The sequence below is a fragment of the Acipenser ruthenus genome, chromosome 1, assembly GCF_902713425.1.
Source record: "Acipenser ruthenus chromosome 1, fAciRut3.2 maternal haplotype, whole genome shotgun sequence".
Lineage (NCBI taxonomy): Eukaryota > Metazoa > Chordata > Actinopteri > Acipenseriformes > Acipenseridae > Acipenser > Acipenser ruthenus.
Window position 1 is genome coordinate 41,315,640 of NC_081189.1, and position 17,196 is coordinate 41,332,835.

Below are 17,196 nucleotides of genomic sequence, written 5' to 3' on the forward strand. Positions count from 1 at the left end.
GTGACATTTCTGACTACCAGAACCTCTCTGTGATATTATTAATGAAGCTGGAAGCTAGGTTGGAATATTCCCATGCACAGGTTTAATGAGCTTTTGCTGGAATGACACAGTGAAGAGCAGGCTTTGATCACACGATGGCAAGATAAGTGATGTGTGATTCCAGTCTCTTTTGAAAGGGATTTTGATCCCAGGGCAATTCAATGCATAATGGAAATCACTCAACTGTGTTAACTTATGCAGTGTGGTAAAAAAAAACAAAAAACTGTTATTTAAATAGCAAGTAGATGACATATTCTTTTTTTTTATGTACCCCTACCTTTTATAATGTTTGTTATCATTTTGAATACCTGTGGCTTTAAAAGGTCTTCTTACATGTATTCTCTCTAAATGCAGACAGTGCACCAGATTGTTCTACAGAATGTGGTATTTCTCACTTCCACTAGGGGCAGAATGTTGCAGGGGTTCGGGTTGTTAGTTATACTTTGGTGAGGCCACAGGGATTCTTTAAACGTGTTTTATAAAACCAAGAGTTATGACTGAAACAGAAAATGAGATAAAAAGTGATTCCAAACAACAAGCAAGTTCAAGTCTTTATATAATGAATAGATAGTGTCACCTACTGCCAGCAAAACAAAAGGAAACTTGATAACTAGATGTTTACTAGCTGGTGCTTGCTTTTACTTTTATAAACATGCTTTGGCTGATTCAGCCTATGTTACTCTATAGCTATGGCTGGCAAATACAACTGAAAAGCAGTATTTGAGTAATTGCAATAAGAACCACTCAAATGGATGCAAACATAAAAATGTGAGGGCAGTGTCAAACATTTAACAAATAAAGAACATTTGAGGCTACTTTCTCTTTAAGTATGTGCTGCAGAATGGTTTTTGTTAAAACCTTATTGGCTTATTGGTGGGGAGATATGGTGTGAGGTTAAAGGGTTTTTTTTAAAGAGGAATGTAAAACAGACAGAAAGGAACCCTGCAGACAGACTTACGCCTTTTTTTTTTATTAACATTGCTTTCTAAACTGGACATTAAACATAGAAAAAGTTGTCTTCAGGCAAGATGACGAATGAGATGCAGCTTCTAGTTATAAACATCATTACTGGGCTTTACTCAGGGTAACAGAGTTTAGACTACTGTCGCTCACAAAGTGATTACTAACACCATGCACTGGAATGTCAATCACTCATTTCACTCAGCCTTTGTGTATCAGGGCTACAAGTGTATCCCTCTGTCTCCAGGGTCTCAGCCATCTTCCTGATTTCAAGATAGGTCTGGTTTAGAGCCATTAGCGAGTGCTGTTTTTGTCTAGGAAATCAATGGCTCTGTGTCAGAAACCTTGTTTGCATGGATTGCACGACAGAAAAAAAAAAAAAACATCTGCTAAAGAACAGTTTGCTTGTACAAGTGTGTGATATGCATTGCATGAAGCTGGGAATCATCTGAAACAACTGGTCCATTGCAAGCACCGTGGGCATCAACAGACAGAGAAGTAAGAAAATGCTGCCTCTTTTGCTGCATATAATATATCAGAGAATCCACAGGTTATAAATGAAAATTGAAACTTTACAAACGTCTCCAGTTTTGCAAATGTAGTAGCAAGCTACTATTACCATAAAAGAGACTTTAGCATAATCGTTAACATTATGTACCATAGTTCTTAACATATGAACCTGAATATCTTTCTTGTAAACCTAGTCTGCTGGTGACATTGTGTGTCACTGTTGGTGATAGAGTCAAAACTACAGAAAACACTGATAAAACATGCCAGTTTAGTCAAAAGTACAATACAGTGCAGTGCTATATGTATAAAATGTTAGCACTCTGTGTACTTTACCTTATTAGAAAACATTTATTTATACTGCCCACAACAAACATGCCACTCTGCGAGCCAAATTCCCATGATCCTGTACTAGCTGTACAGTATTGCTCAGGAAGTAAAACTGAAGCTGAGTATGTTTTATCTTCTTTTTTCAAAGTTTTTGATATAATGAGTGGTACCATGTGGTAAGTACGTGTTCTACCTTGTACAACACAAACATAATTACGCAAAGGAAAGAGTCTGCCTTTACCACTGAGCTGAGGGCTGTCCCAATACATATATGTGGATAGTGAATTGACTTATTGGCTTTCTTAAATATATAAAAACTGTATGGTCATTACACCTGAAGAAAAGCTTAGGTTGCTTTATTAGGCATGTTTTATTTGGCAATGAGATTGAGTATTGTAGTCAGTATTGAGTTTTAAGAAGGATCTTTAATTTGATTTCTAGTAATGTTTAGTCAAACCCTATAGCTCTGCACCAAACAGAATATCTCAATTAAACATACTGCATAATCCTAGCACAACTGCTTTAACTGCCATTTCCATTCAACATAAATGTTATAAATTAGCATTCAGTGGGGTAGATGTAAGTATAGGCGCAGTGCAAATAATTGCGAATGCAAAATTCTTATTTAATTGCGCCCAGGCAATTATTTTGCTAATCAATTGAATACACATTTAATATAAGATGGTGCTCTAGGAGTACATTTGGCCAAATTATGTAACTTGTTCGATAAACGCCACCATTACACGCTTCACTGTGATTTCTTCGCTCATCACTGTCTTTGTATCACAGTCTGAGTTATTATTATTATTATTATTATTATTATTTATTTCTTAGCAGACGCCCTTATCCAGGGCGACTTACAATCATAAGCAAATACATTGACTATGGTTCAAGCAAGTACAAGTGTGACAAAATACAACTCAATAATACAGCAGATAACAGTGATAGTTACATCAGGATATGATTAACTACAAAATACTACAGATTAAACACTTGGCAGATTGCAGTACTCTGAAGTACAGGATTAAATGCAGTAAAATAGGGGGCAGATAAAAGTAAATAAAGCGCATTTAAGGAAGGGTGAAATTGTCCCAGGGGAAAAACAGAGAAGTTCTACAGGTGCTGTCTGAAGAGGTGAGTCTTAAGGAGGCGCCGGAATGTGGTCAGGGACTGGGCGGTCCTGACATCTGTAGAAAGGTCATTCCACCACTGCGGAGCGAGGGTGAAGAAGGAGCGGGCTCTGGAGGCAGGGGAGCGTAGAGGAGGCAGAGCCAGTCTTCTAGTGCAGGCGGAGCGGAGAGGTCGAGTGGGGGTGTAGGGAGAGATGAGGGTCCGGATGTAGCTGGGTGCAGTCTGGTCAAAGAATCTGTAGGCTAGTACAAGAGTCTTGAACTGGATGCGAGCGGTGATCGGGAGCCAGTGGAGTGAGCGGAGTAGTGGAGTTGCGTGGGAGAAGCGAGGCAGAGAGAACACCAGGCGGGCAGCGGAGTTCTGGATGAGCTGGAGCGGACGGGTGGCGGACGCAGGGAGGCCAGCCAGGAGGGAGTTGCAGTAGTCTAGGCGGGAGAGTACCAAGGCCTGGACCAGGAGCTGGGTGGCGTAGTTGGTGAGGAAGAGTCGGATTCTTCGGATGTTGCTCAGGAAGAATCGGCAAGTGCGTGCCAGAGTGGAGATGTGCTGGGAATAAGAGAGGCAGGGGTCCAGGGTGACTCAGAGGTTCTTATCGGAGGAAGAGGGAGAGAGTGTGGTAGATTCCAGAGGAACAGAGATAGAGAGATCAGAGGAGGGGGAGGAGGAGGGAAAGAAAAGGAGGTCAGATTTAGAGAGGTTGAGTTTGAGGTGATGCGAGTGCATCCAGGAGGAAATAGCAGACAGACAGGTAGAGATACGGGAGGAGATGGTGGAGTCAGAGGTGGGGAAGGAGAGGAAAATCTGAGCATCATCAGCACATAAATGGTATGAGAAACCATAGGATGCGATGAGGGGGCCCAGGGAGCGGGTGTAGAGAGAGAACAGGAGAGGACCCAAGACTGACCCTTGGGGGACTCCTGTTAAGAGAGGGCGAGGTGTGGAGGTTGCTCCACGCCAGGTTACCTGGTAAGTGTGGTTGGAGAGGTAGGAGGAGAACCAGGCCAGAGCAGTGCCAGAGATCCCCAGGTCAGCGAGAGATGATAGTAGAATAGAGTGATCAACAGTGTCAAAGGCAGCAGAGAGGTCGAGGAGAATTAGGACAGAGGAGAGAGAGGCAGCTCGGGCAGACTTAAGTGAGTTGGTGACAGACAGGAGGGCGGTTTCAGTGGAGTGAGCAGAGCGGAAGCCAGATTGGAGAGGGTCGAGCAGAGAGTGGTTGGACAGGAAAGCAGAGAGCTGGCGGTGTACAGTCCGCTCGAGGGTTTTGGAGAGGAAGGGTAGGAGGGAGACAGGATGGTAGCTCTGGAGGGAGGTAGGGTCGAGGGTAGGTTTTTTGAGGAGGGGAGTTGATTATCCCTGTCTGGAAAAGGAAGTACAATTAGTATGTATTGTCAGTTAAAAATCTGCACAGTAAAGTTTTCAGCTATCTGCCAAGTCATCCATGAATTGCATTTCTGTTTTGAGGTGTTGAAAGGGCACATAATCACACAAGTTCAGCGCTGTTTCGCACTTTAAAAACAGTTGTAGTCTTTAGGCTCTTTTAAATACAGATACAGACACACAAGCTCTATAGCTGCAGAGCTTGGCTTATGTTTTAAATACAGTACATGTAAAAAAGAAAAAATCATTTCTGACAAGGTGTATCATATCCACAGGCAATATTTTATCATACATATCAAAGGTGTCAGCAAGTACAGTTATTCATCCGTATTGTTACCCAGGGGAAGAGCCAGACCAGAATATGTTATTTCATGTGGAACAGGATAGCATCCTTTTTATTAACAACCTGACACCCTGTGCATATCTAATATGCCCAAGTACAATTGCAACCTGGAGTCCTATTAGTTACAATAATGGCTATCATTATTTGTTTATTTAGCAGACGCCTTTATCCAAGGCGACTTACAAAGACTAGGGTGTGTAAACTATGCATCAGCTGCAGAGTCACTTACAATTACGTCTCACCTGAAAGACGGAGCACAAGGAGGTTAAGTGACTTGCTCAGGGTCACACAATGAGTCAGTGGCTGAGGTGGGATTTGAACCGGGGACCTCCTGGTTACAAGCCCTTTTCTTTAACCACTGGACCACACAGCCTCCTATCATCATGCTCACTGTCAAAATCATTACTGCCTTTACTAATAATGGAACTTTCTTAGAAAGCTTGTTGATGTGATCAGTGTTAACAAAGTGGAAGGTGACTTGTGACATCACTCAGTATACAGGATGAGGTGCGTTTCATAACGTGAAGCCTTATAAAACGTTTTTACATATTTCCTGTATTGAGTACTGTAGCCCACAGTGAAAATATCAACTCAACGGTATTCCCTGTGAAATGTTAGTGCCGTTAAAACAAAAGTAGCATGTGTTTAGATTTGAGCTAATAACCCCTGAACCTTCTGCATTGATTGGTCCACCACGTGAAGCCATTTATGCTGTTCTTTTATAGTTTAGTCAAGTGCAGTGAAATGGATTCCAGGTAAATGGATACCTGTAAAGCCTTGATTACCCACATTCTGATCATACAATAGACCAGCTGAAGACTTGCACAAATGCCTGAAAAGTACATTGACATTTCAAGGACTTCACATGGCGCAGTTCAGACTCCCTCCAGACCATGTGACCTACAGCTAAAGGTAGCAGAATGAACAGTTCATCTGTAACATTTGAAATATATGCATGTCCTTTAGAATTAGAAGGTTCTCAGCCCAATACAATGAAAACCAATAATAATGTTAATTTTGGTAATACAAGCAGAACACAGAATTAAAAAACACGTAGTTAGCACACCTTTAAATGTGTAAAACTGAAGCTTCCAAAACATTCTGCAATAGTGGTGCACTCTCTAGTGTGAGACTTAAGTACTACATGAGCTCAGTCCTGGTACATTAGTCTCCAGCTAAAGAAATAACACCCCTCGGGAAGCAAACAAAGTGTTCTTATAGCCGAAGTGTTCTCTAAGACAAAATAAATAAGTAAACATGTATTACTTGTCACGACGTACGCACATCAACATATGAAATTAACTGAATAAGTAAAAGAAAAGCAATAGGCAAGTGTATGTTAATAAACTATACAAATTTATTAACATTGTTTTAACACAACAGTACTCACACACGTTTGGTCACCATCATAACTGTTGCATGAAACCTGAGTGTATCCAGCAACTCTGCACTTAAGCATTTGTATGTCAGCTGACAAGTGTTCAGATGATATCCCATCACGCCTTTCTTCTTAAGGCGTACAGCCTCTGTATATGAACCCCCAATATCTCTCACAAGCACCTGGGTACATATTGTTACGATATCACAACAAAAGGAATATGCTTTGTTTTTTTTTGTTTTTTTGGTGCATACAGTATGTATAGCTGTACAATAATACCACAAAAAATGACTGAATGATAATACCCTAAAATAATCTTAATATTTTTTTTTAATAAAGTAGCCGGTGCAAATATAGTATTAGGCAATGGATTGCGCCGATCGCCGGCTTATTTTGACCCCCTGCATTCTACTCTGTCTTTTTCAATCTCTCCTTTTCTCTCTCTCTCTCTCTGGTCTGTCTCCCTGTCTTTACTGTTTCACTGCTGGTAATCTACTGTAATAAACAAAATAATAATGTAATATAATCTACTGCATTAATAAAAAAAATTGCATGTTTGCTCTTTTTAAATAGTTTTTTTTTTTGAGAATTATAGTTAATTAAATATAATTAAATGGTATTTTAATATTACATGAGCTACACCATAGCTAGTGCTTCCTTGTTCTGCATTTAACCACCAATGTAATTAGAAGAAAAAAAAGCAAATCCCCCAGCTATAAATGTATTTTAACTATAATGTAAATCACATATACATGTCCAGAAATAAGCATACAACTGAATAATTTATCATCTCAGTAGAATTGTAACAATTTCATAATAAATAATAACAATAATAAACATAACAATTAAGCACAAATGTTATGACAACATTGAAAATGAACTGACTTATACAAACAAAAATTAGCTTTATTAAGAATTTAATAGTAAAAATGACCATTTTAAATTTATAATAGTTAAGTTGTTGATTAAAAAAATAAAATAAAATAAGGAGCTCCACTCCTACCTCCCGAATTACTAATGGTTCCTCCAAATATATTATTTCCTAATTGGTGTAACTGCGATAATTAAAATTGTCAAGTTCAAAATTCAAATTGCATCTAGCTCACTCTGTCTGTATCTCTCGCTCTCTCTCACGCTCTCTCACTGTTACGCGCTCCCTCGCACACTCTCTCACTGTTCTCAATCCTCGCTCTCTCGCACATGTGCAATACAGGGTCGGTGGCTATGCCTCACTGTACTAAAAAAAACACTGCGCTTGATCCAATAAGAGAACGCTTTCAAGCACCACGTGTCATGCAATTTCAATGGGAAGAAACCGAGATAGGCAAAACCCATGGAGGAAGTGCCACCATTAGAATTGCACCTGCAGAGGGCGATATATTGCTTGCAATCTCTATTTTTGTACTGTTAACACACGCACACACATACACAAAGAGACTTATACTTGTATTACTAATTGTACTATACGTTTTGTGGTCAATTATAGATGCAAGTCAGGAAGGCGGGTCATTGCCCAGCAGCACTGGGAAATGTATTTATTATTATTTTTGTAGTAGGTTTTATTTTTTAATGGGAATAGGGTAAAGTCAACGTGAATTGATTAACCATTCCCACAGTTTTTCCTTTGTTTTCCGGTGTTTATTGGCTATCCGATTTCATTTTTTTTGTATCGGGGGTGGTTTATTGGTTAAAACCGAAGATCAGAAGCCCTACATAACACAAAATGCACACAGGGACAGGGTACCCTGCCACATGGGTGTTTTATTGTTTTTTATTGGTTAAAACTGATAATCAGAAGCCCTGTGTGTGTGTGTGTGTGTATATATATATATATATATATAGGGTTACCATGTGGCTCCAGATTAACCGGACGCTGCGAGACAGAACAGGATTTCAAACTTGCCCCTAAATTGAAATAAATGAAGGTGTAAATGAACCATCCTTAGCTACAATTAATAATGGTGCTTAAATACCCGCATGCGCGTCAGATAATTGTATTATACTAAGAATGAATTGCAGCCAGTCGCTATTTTTTTCTGTTTGTTAAAATTCAATCGCCCATATTATTCTGCAAATACAATCGCATCATCATCTCGTTGCTCTATCGATAAATTAGCTATTCGTTCATTAAGATCTGATCAGAAGCAGCTGATCAGTGTGAATTGTTTGCTGCGCCCAAGCAATTCCACCACAGCAGGATTAATCTCAGCAGAGGTGGAGCTCATTTATACGTGAATTACTTTCAATTTAGGGGGAATTTTGAAATCCCGGTCTGTCTCAAAGCGTCCGGTTAATCTGGAGCCATATGGTAACCCTAATATATATATATATATATATATATATATATATATATATATATATATATATATATACAGTTGTAGTCAACAGTTTACATACCCCAATGGACATTTATAATTTCTAGAAATTTCTAAAAAAAAATAATTATAGGAAAAATCTTTTGTAGCAAAAGTTTTTGCTTTTGTGGATGAGGAAAGAAAGCTACAAGAAACAGATGTCTACAATTATTTATTTTAGTAATATTTTTGCAAAACTTCAAAAATGCTAAGCTTAAATAATTACACAATGTTTCTTCTCATAAACAATTGAGGTTACTGTTGGGGCTCTTGTGGGTTAAGAATTTCATTCCATGAATTTATTCTATGATCCAGAAAGAAAAAAAATCACTGACTCACAAGAAGAGTCTTCAGAGACTTTCATGGAATTTATCTCAAGAGACAGATAAAAGAACAAGTTTGCATTTGCAGTTTAGTTTTTTGCGTGGGTGAGAATAATTGCACAGGATATATTATGGTAATTTGTGACTTTTGGTCTTAACAGTTCCTTGTGTCTCTAAACCATACACTTTTTTGAATGTTTCCTAAGAGTTTGTGACAGTAAATGAGTGTAACAAACTGTGCCCCTCTCTCCTGTCTTTACAGGTACCTGTTGTATCTGCAGTTAAAGAGAGACATATTCCATGGACGCTTGCTTTGTTCCTTCTCTGATGCAGCATACTTGGGGGCCTGCATAGTGCAAGGTGAGTCTGATGGCAGTGGTTAAGCACATAAAACTATAAGTACAGTGTAAAAAAATAACTGATTGGCTACATGGTTAATGTCAGTAAAAAATAAACACACGTTATCGTAAATCAATTTAAAGTTAAAAGATTGGCAGCTGTGCTGCCTCAGCAGTTAGGCCCAACAGCTTTAAATTGGACCTTGTTAAAGGATGTTTTTTGGCCTGTTGGGTTATGCTTAACACAGTCATTCTGAGCAGCCTAACTCAAAATACAAGTTAGGTGACTTTTTAAAACAGACATCCTGTATCTATTTTGTAAAAAAAAAAAAAAAAAAACACTTTTTAGATGTTTTACAGTCACAGTATTTAAATCAAATAAAATCTAAACCAAATAAAATGCTATTTAACACCTAAAGCAATGTACAAGACAAAACAAAAGTAAGTCCAAATAAAATACAGTGTGCTATAATATTAAAAAATAATTTTAAAAAGTAAAAAGAAGTGTACACATTTTAAAACAATAATTTTGAAAAAAGCTATACAAGTATGTTTTTAATTTTGACTTAAAACCATTAATTGATGTAGCACTTCTGATATGAGGTGGCAATGCATTCTACAATCTGGCAGCTGAGAAACTAAAAGCTTTCTCTCCCTTCCTTTTTGTGAGTACTTGTGGGACGCACAACAAGCGTGCATCAGCTGATATTAAATCAATGGAGGTACATATGTGAATAAAAGCTCCTTTATTATTGTTATTATTATTATTTATTTCTTAGCAGACGCCCTTATCCAGAGCGACTTACAATTGTTACAAGATATCACATTACACATTATTTCACATTATACAGATACTACATTATTTTATATACAATTACCCATTTATACAGTTGGGTTTTTACTGGAGCAATCTAGGTAAAGTACCTTGCTCAAGGATACAACAGCAGTGTCCCCCACTGGGGATTGAACCCACAACCCTCCGGTCAAGAGTCCAGAGCTCTAACCACTACTCCACACTGCTGCCTCTTTATATAATCTGGTGCAATACCTGAGGCCAACACAGGAGTTACAGTATATTGTCTCATTTTATTTCTGAGGAAAACGCTAGCAGCTACATTCTTTATAAGCTGCATATGAGTTATGGCATGATCAATGGTGACTTTGAGAATTTGAGATTCAAAAGATGAATCAGAGTCTAATAAGATCCCCAGATTTTTCATGTGTTTGTGATAAATTGTCCAGGTCTATTTATGCACTCTGATTCCAGCTGAATTCTTCAGTGACTGCTGGCTCAGCTTTTAATTACAGAGCGCCTCAGATCATAATCGCCATTGTTTTGATTCAGATGAGCTGGGGGATTATGAACCTGATGAACATCCAGATGATTACATCACCGAGTTCAAGCTGTTCCCCAAACAGACGCAAAAACTAGAAAAGAAGATTGTGGAAATACATAAAAATGAACTCAGGTATCTCTGAACAGCTACTTGTAAAACTAAAAAAAAAAAAAGATGTACATGTATCTGAATGCAATTTCTTTGTTCTTTGTATTACACCTGGGAAAATAGACAATGAAAAAAAACCCTACTAAATCAGCAGATGTATATTCTCTTTCTATGATTGATAGTAGACATAACGTTCTGTGTTATTTTTCAGAGGTCAGAGTCCAGCTCTTGCTGAATTAAATCTTCTCCAGAAAGCACATTCTTTAGAAACCTATGGGGTCGACCCTCACCCATGCAAGGTAATTTACTTGTTGTCCAGCACTGGCTTATAAACTGTATTTTGCCAATACAGTGTGATGTAAATTCAAACTCTGAGGTACAACAACAGTATTAAAAAAAGATGTATAAAATAGACTAACAATTTGCCGTTATCAGTGTACTGACATACATGAGGTGGGCTTTTGTAGTGAAATGTAAACCATATTGATTCAGAGTAATTTACCGATTCAATAGAAACACCCTTAAAAAGTAATAATTAAACCAGTATGTGTAGCTCTTTGAAAAAATCATGTGTCATAACCACCATTACCTTGAATAAAAGACAAACCCACTGTAGCCTCCTCGGCTGGAGACTTTGGCTATTGTTCAGGGCAGTTGACCTTTTATTCCGTGGTAATGGTTGATTATTAGCGATTAAATCAAATATTAACAATTACAATGCAAAACTAGGATAAACACTGTTGCTGTTTGTGCATGTTGTCCCTTTACAGTATTGTATGCACTCCATGCAATACAGGATGTGCTGTGGATTGATGTTTTCTTTGTTTTCTTTAGGATTTTACTGGATCAACAGCTTTCTTAGGATTTACTGCCACAGGGTTTGTGGTTTTCCAGGGGAATAAGAGGATTCACTTGTTAAAATGGTAATCACACTGACCTCTTATAAACCATCTTATTGTGGTGTACAATGTGGGCAATGGGGCGCGCCTGTTAGCTTGTTAGATGGGGAGCTGCAATCTAGTTCATATATGAGAGTACAGGCTTAAAGGAAGTAGCTTGGTAAGTACCTGTAGGGACCCCAGGTACCTGTTACACTCCTAGCCGTCAGATAAATAAAAACACATGCATCTTTTATCTCGCTGGTGGGGTTGAGAACAAAACCACAGGCAAATAACCAACTGCTCAAAGTTAAAAACACTGTGTATAGTGTCCAGTTTTTGCATAAATTCAATTTTCAAAACATGTTATGCTTATTAACTTAAAACCTTTTTTGACCCCACATCAGCCCATACACGAATACATACAGTATATGTTTCAGTAAATCTGTACTGTCTCCATCTCCAACAGAGGATAATAATCAATCAATCAATCAATCTTTATTTTATATAGCACCGTTCATAGTGGACCACAATCACAAAGTGCTTTACAAGATGCAGTAACACGAAGAAAATCAGAGAAATGCATAATACATTAAATACAGTGAAAAATGCATAATACGTGAAATAGTAGCAACAACACAGCAGCTAATAGCAGATATCCGGCTTAAAGAACATGGAAAGCAAGAGAGAACAGGTGGGTCTTGAGAGCTGATTTAAAGTAAGCGATGGTGGGAGCATCATGCACCAAAGCTGGGAGAGAGTTCCAAAGAGTCAGAGCCATGAAGCTAAACAAGCGTTCTCCAAGTGTGGTGCACTTTTGCTTGGGGATAACAAACAGGCCAGAGTCGGAGGACCTCAGCTTGCGTGCAGGGACATAGAGGGTCAGCAAGTTGAGGAGGTACTCAGGCCCTGTGTGATGAAGGGCATTGTAGGTGAGCAGGATAAAGATCCTGGCATCAGCATTCTGAACTAGCTGCAGTCGGTTTATGGTGTGTGCTGGTTGACCACCATATAGTGTTGCAGTAGTCTAGTTGAGAGGAGACAAAGGCATGACAAAATATCTCCGCATCCGGGAGGGAAAGGTTGGGACGGACTTTGGAGATGTTTCGAAGATGGTAGAAGGAAGATTTGACCACGGAGGAGATGTGGGCATCAAAGAAGAGGTTGTTGTCAAGAAGTACAACAAGGCTTCGTACTGTGGGGGAAGGCAGCAGCAGACAGTTTCCGAGATTCAGGGCAGCTATATTGAGATTCTTAAGTTGAGTTTTAGATCATACTAGAAGGAGTTCAGATTTGCTAGTGTTAAGCAGAAGAAAATTGGCAGACATCCAAGCTTCTCTGTCTTCAATGCAAGCCGAGAGCCAGACCATGGCAGAGGGGCTTCCAGGGTCAAGTTTTAAGTAGAGCTGGGTGTTGTCAGCATAGGAATGAAACATGAGTCTGTGTTGGCGGATGAGGTGACCCAAGGGAAGCATGTAGATATTGAAGAGAAGAGGCCCAAGAACAGTTCCTTGGGGGACACCACAAGTGACTGGGTTTGCAACGCCACTACGTCCAGCATAGAAAACAGATTGCATGCATTCCGGATAGGTAAGAGGACATCCAGGGAGATTCCAGCATACTTCTGAAGGCAGTCAAGAAGAATGCCATGATCTATGGTGTCAAAAATGGCTGTTAGGTCAAGGAGGACAAGCACAGAGGGAGCACCAGCATCAGCATTAAGCAGGAGATTATTCACAATCCGGAGCAGAGCAGTTTCAGTACTGTGATGCGGTCAGAAGCCAGACTGTAGAGATTCAAGCAGATTGTTATCCGTGAGATGTTTCATCAGCTGACTGGCTACAGCCCTTTCAAGAGTTTTAGAGAGAAAAGGGAGATTGGAGATGGGATGGAAATTAGATATGTCAGCCAGGTCGAGGGAGGGTTTTTTGAGTAATGGCGTAACTCGGGCAAGCTTAAGGGCAGCAGGAACTGAGCCAGAGTCCAGAGTCCAGGGCCCAGCCTATAATGGATCAGAGGCAAAGAGATGGACAAGGTTGGTCGGCCAGGGGTCCAGGAGGCATGTGGCAGTAGTTGATTTCAACAGTCGACCGGAGACATCAGCAATGGAGAGAGGAGAGAAGGAGAGGGCAGGAAGAGCAACCGGAGGAGAGTCAAGGTGGTCAAGTAGTAAACTGGGTTTGTGGCGGGAGAGCGTAGAATAGATGTTGTTGATTTTGTTCTGAAAGAAAGAGGAGAAATCATGACAGGTAAGAGAGGAGGATGAACGGGAGATGGATCTGTCAGTGGCTGGATGTAGGATTTGGTCAATGGTCTTAGAGAACATTGGGTTTACCGTGTCCCATAGTTATGATTTCAGAGAAGTACTTCACCCTGTAGCTCACGAGATGGTCGGTTCAGATCTCTCTGTGAACCGTTAGTCCAGACGACCTCCACTTGCGCTCAAGCTTGCGGCAGGCAGACATAAGCACTCGAAGTTCGAGGGTGTACCATGGGCAGTTTCGATCTTTCTTGACGGTTCTGGTTGTAAGCGTGGCAACAGTCAATGGTATGAGTAAGGGTGGTGTTGTAGAGGGTCACTGCATCATCAACTGAGGACGGGAGAGTACCAGTTAGAGGGGATGAAGAGACACATTCCGAGAGTTTCAGAGGATTCAGCAGATTCTTGGGACGGAAGGAGATAACAGTATCAGTAGCGGAGGAAGGAGCAGGGAGATTAATATTAGCAGTGATTAAGAAATGGTCAGAGAGAGATATCTGAGATGGATATCAAGAGAGATATCAAGACCCTTGGTGATGAGCAGATCCTCGGGTGTGAGTGGGGACATTGACAGATTGAGAGAGTCCAAGACAGTCCAAAAGTGTGTTGAAGTCGGTCACTAGGGGGGAGGAAGGCAAGTCAACATGAATGTTGAAGTCACCTAGGAGTAGGATTTTGTCAGTAGAAGTGCAGACAAGGGAGAGGAATTCAGAAAACAGCAATAAAAGCAGAGTTGTTCTTAGGTGGACGGTAGATAACAGCAAGGGTGAGGGGGGAGAGGGGAGCTTGATGGCGAGATGCTCAAATGAAGAAAAGGCAGGCAAAGAAAGAACAGGAAGCGAGCACAGAATTTGCAATAACAGCAGTGCCCCCGCCTCTGCCAGTGAGACGAGGTTTGTCAAAGAGGGAATAGCCCTTTGGGGTGGCTAGATGCAGCGAGTGCATGTCGTTTACAGAGTGCCAGGTTTCAGCTAGACAGAGAAAATCAAGATTGGTATCAGTTATAAGTTCACTGAGAAGCAGAGATTTGTTAGTCAGGGAACAACAATTGAAAAAGGATATTTTCAAGTTTGTAGCAGGCAGCGTAGGGGGACAAGGAGTTAGTAAGGGTATGTGCAGCAGGTACTTACCAGTGTTCATTCTGGGAGTGGAGAACAAGTGAGCCTACTTTGTCCAGGGGATCCAGACGTTAGGTGTGAAAGTAGGAATGAGGCCTCTAGTAGCCACTGGGAGAGATTTGGAAAAGGTCCTCGCTCCATCTGTCCTCGCTCGGACTGCCACAGCTCAGACTGCCCTTGGATGTGTGGCCCTTAGACGGCTGGCGTTCTTAGACACTGTTTGCCAATTTATACTACCCTGTAGGTCTGAAACTGTATACTTAACACACGTTTCTTATCAGCCTCCCATTTCAACACAGCCCAGCACACAAAGGAGATCTAAATTACAATTTTTAAGTGCAGTCTGGTTACTTTAACAATCAATAATTTTAATTATTAAATTAACTGTAATTCACTTATGTAATCACTTATGTAATCAGTTACAATATCTATGCCTGCTACCTGTATCTCTAAAAGGGTACTGCTTTCACTTCAATGTAGAGACATTTGACAACAAACTCAAATTAACTTGTTTTAAAAACTGTTTTAGTGAATTGGGGCTTTATTGTTTTATTATGTAGCACTAATGGACATGTATTTTGCACTGTAAATGTATAACTTCTGCAGTTGATCTACTGTGTAAATTCAAAAACATGATCTTGCAAATAATTTTAGTTTCAGTCATTTGTCTTTAAGCAAATGCTGTTTGATGAGGTGGTGCTCTGGAGTTGATAAGGGACTTAAAGTCAATACACTTCCAAGGGCAACACTGGGTCTGTATCTCAAGCATCTCAGCAGCACTGTTTCTCAACTAACAACCCTGATTAGGGAATGTGCTGCAGCTTTGTAGTATTTCATATGAATTTACCGGTGCTGCTTAAATGTTCTTTGTCATTACTGTTTGCACAAGCTAAAACACGGGTCCACAGCAGTTTAAACTTCAATTTGGAATATGCAGGTATCTCAAAGACCACATTATGTGTCGTAGTTCAAACTTATTCCAATAATCCAGCTGCAGTCTGACCATGTGACCCACAGCAAAAGCACCAGGATGCAGAAGTTTATCTATGGTGTTGTATTTGACGTGCATATCCTAAAAAGCACAATTATAGATGACCAATAAAGATTTTATAGTTAGCGCGCCTTTACATTTTAACCAACAGCTATGGCCTAATTGCAGTTTTCACAGCTTCTGATTGGTTGTCTTATTGTGAAACACTGTGCCAATTTAACAGCATCATTTATCCACATTTCAAAATCCTTTCATTAAGTAAACAAAGTCAGTAGTTACACAGTACAAGGAGTGCAGTAATTGATAATGATTAATCAGTTATTGCAGCATCTAATAGTATTTAAATATTTAGGAAGAAATTTGGTTTGACAGCATCTGTTTTTGATTCCAGGGCTGATGTCAGCAAATTGAAATTCGAAGCGAAGACTTTTTACATTATAGGCATTCAGAAAGAGGTAAGCTAAAGCCATGTATCAAGCTGATATAATATATATATATATATCTATATATATATATATATATATATATATATATATATATATATATATATATATATATATATATATATATAAATATAAATATATATATATATATATATAGTATTTCTTTAGAAGATTGTTCACTTTCTAAATGTTCTGAAATGTGTTTGCTTTAGAGCAGATTATTTATTACACCATTGTTATTGTTAACATTTCTTATTATTGTGACTGTGACCAGGGTTTGTTTACCAGTTATGCATTAGTAGTCCATAAGAAATCCAAGGGTCAGGTGTCTTTAACCACCAGTTAAAATAATAATACACAAAGGGCCTCATTTACAAAAGGATTTAGGAAAGGAGTTAGGACGCACATAAAGCAGTGAGCCTAACATGCTCGATAAATCTAAATGTACTGCCCCATTTACTAACAGAAAATGCATTCAAATACGTGCACAGTATTTGGCTAATTTACATACCATACCGTGCTCACTACATGTATTATGAGCGATAAGTTAATGTGCACGATAATGTAAGAGACTTATCAGTGACCACTGTGATATCAAAAGCCCCAGCAGTCCAGGCTTGGTCAGTAGCTTATTGTGAAAGGTGGAGGTGGCTTACACTGACCGAAAATGAGCGATCAACAGACACAGCACTCAGCAGGGGACAGGCAGAGGCAACGTAAAGTGAAACTGCACTGCTTACCTTTTACTTTGAACATGTATTCCTTGTCTGTTGTAAAAAAAGAAAAAAAGCCCCTTTCCTTTCTGCTTTAATGCATATACAATAAAAGTAATTTTGTGCAATGGCATATTTTTCTTTTTGTTCTGCTTACTCGAGAAATATTGATTGATGAGACATAGCCTCAATGTCCTCCTTCTCGGCATTGCCACCCTGCAGAGCAGGCTCCATGGATCGGGGTGACAGTGCTATGTGAGTACAA

General features: G+C 39.5%; 1 protein-coding gene across 2 annotated transcripts in view; it reads left to right on the forward strand.

Annotated features, from left to right (window-relative positions):
* Positions 1-17,196, forward strand: part of LOC117420904 (FERM domain-containing protein 3) — a 126,785-nt gene that overhangs the window by 84,667 nt on the left and 24,922 nt on the right. For both annotated transcript variants that reach the window (XM_034034646.3, XM_034034647.3), the window contains exons 5-9: positions 9,008-9,105; positions 10,429-10,552; positions 10,740-10,827; positions 11,363-11,451; positions 16,167-16,230. In XM_034034646.3, coding sequence (XP_033890537.3) covers positions 9,008-9,105; positions 10,429-10,552; positions 10,740-10,827; positions 11,363-11,451; positions 16,167-16,230 — 463 coding nt within the window. The remainder of the gene's footprint in view (positions 1-9,007; positions 9,106-10,428; positions 10,553-10,739; positions 10,828-11,362; positions 11,452-16,166; positions 16,231-17,196) is intronic.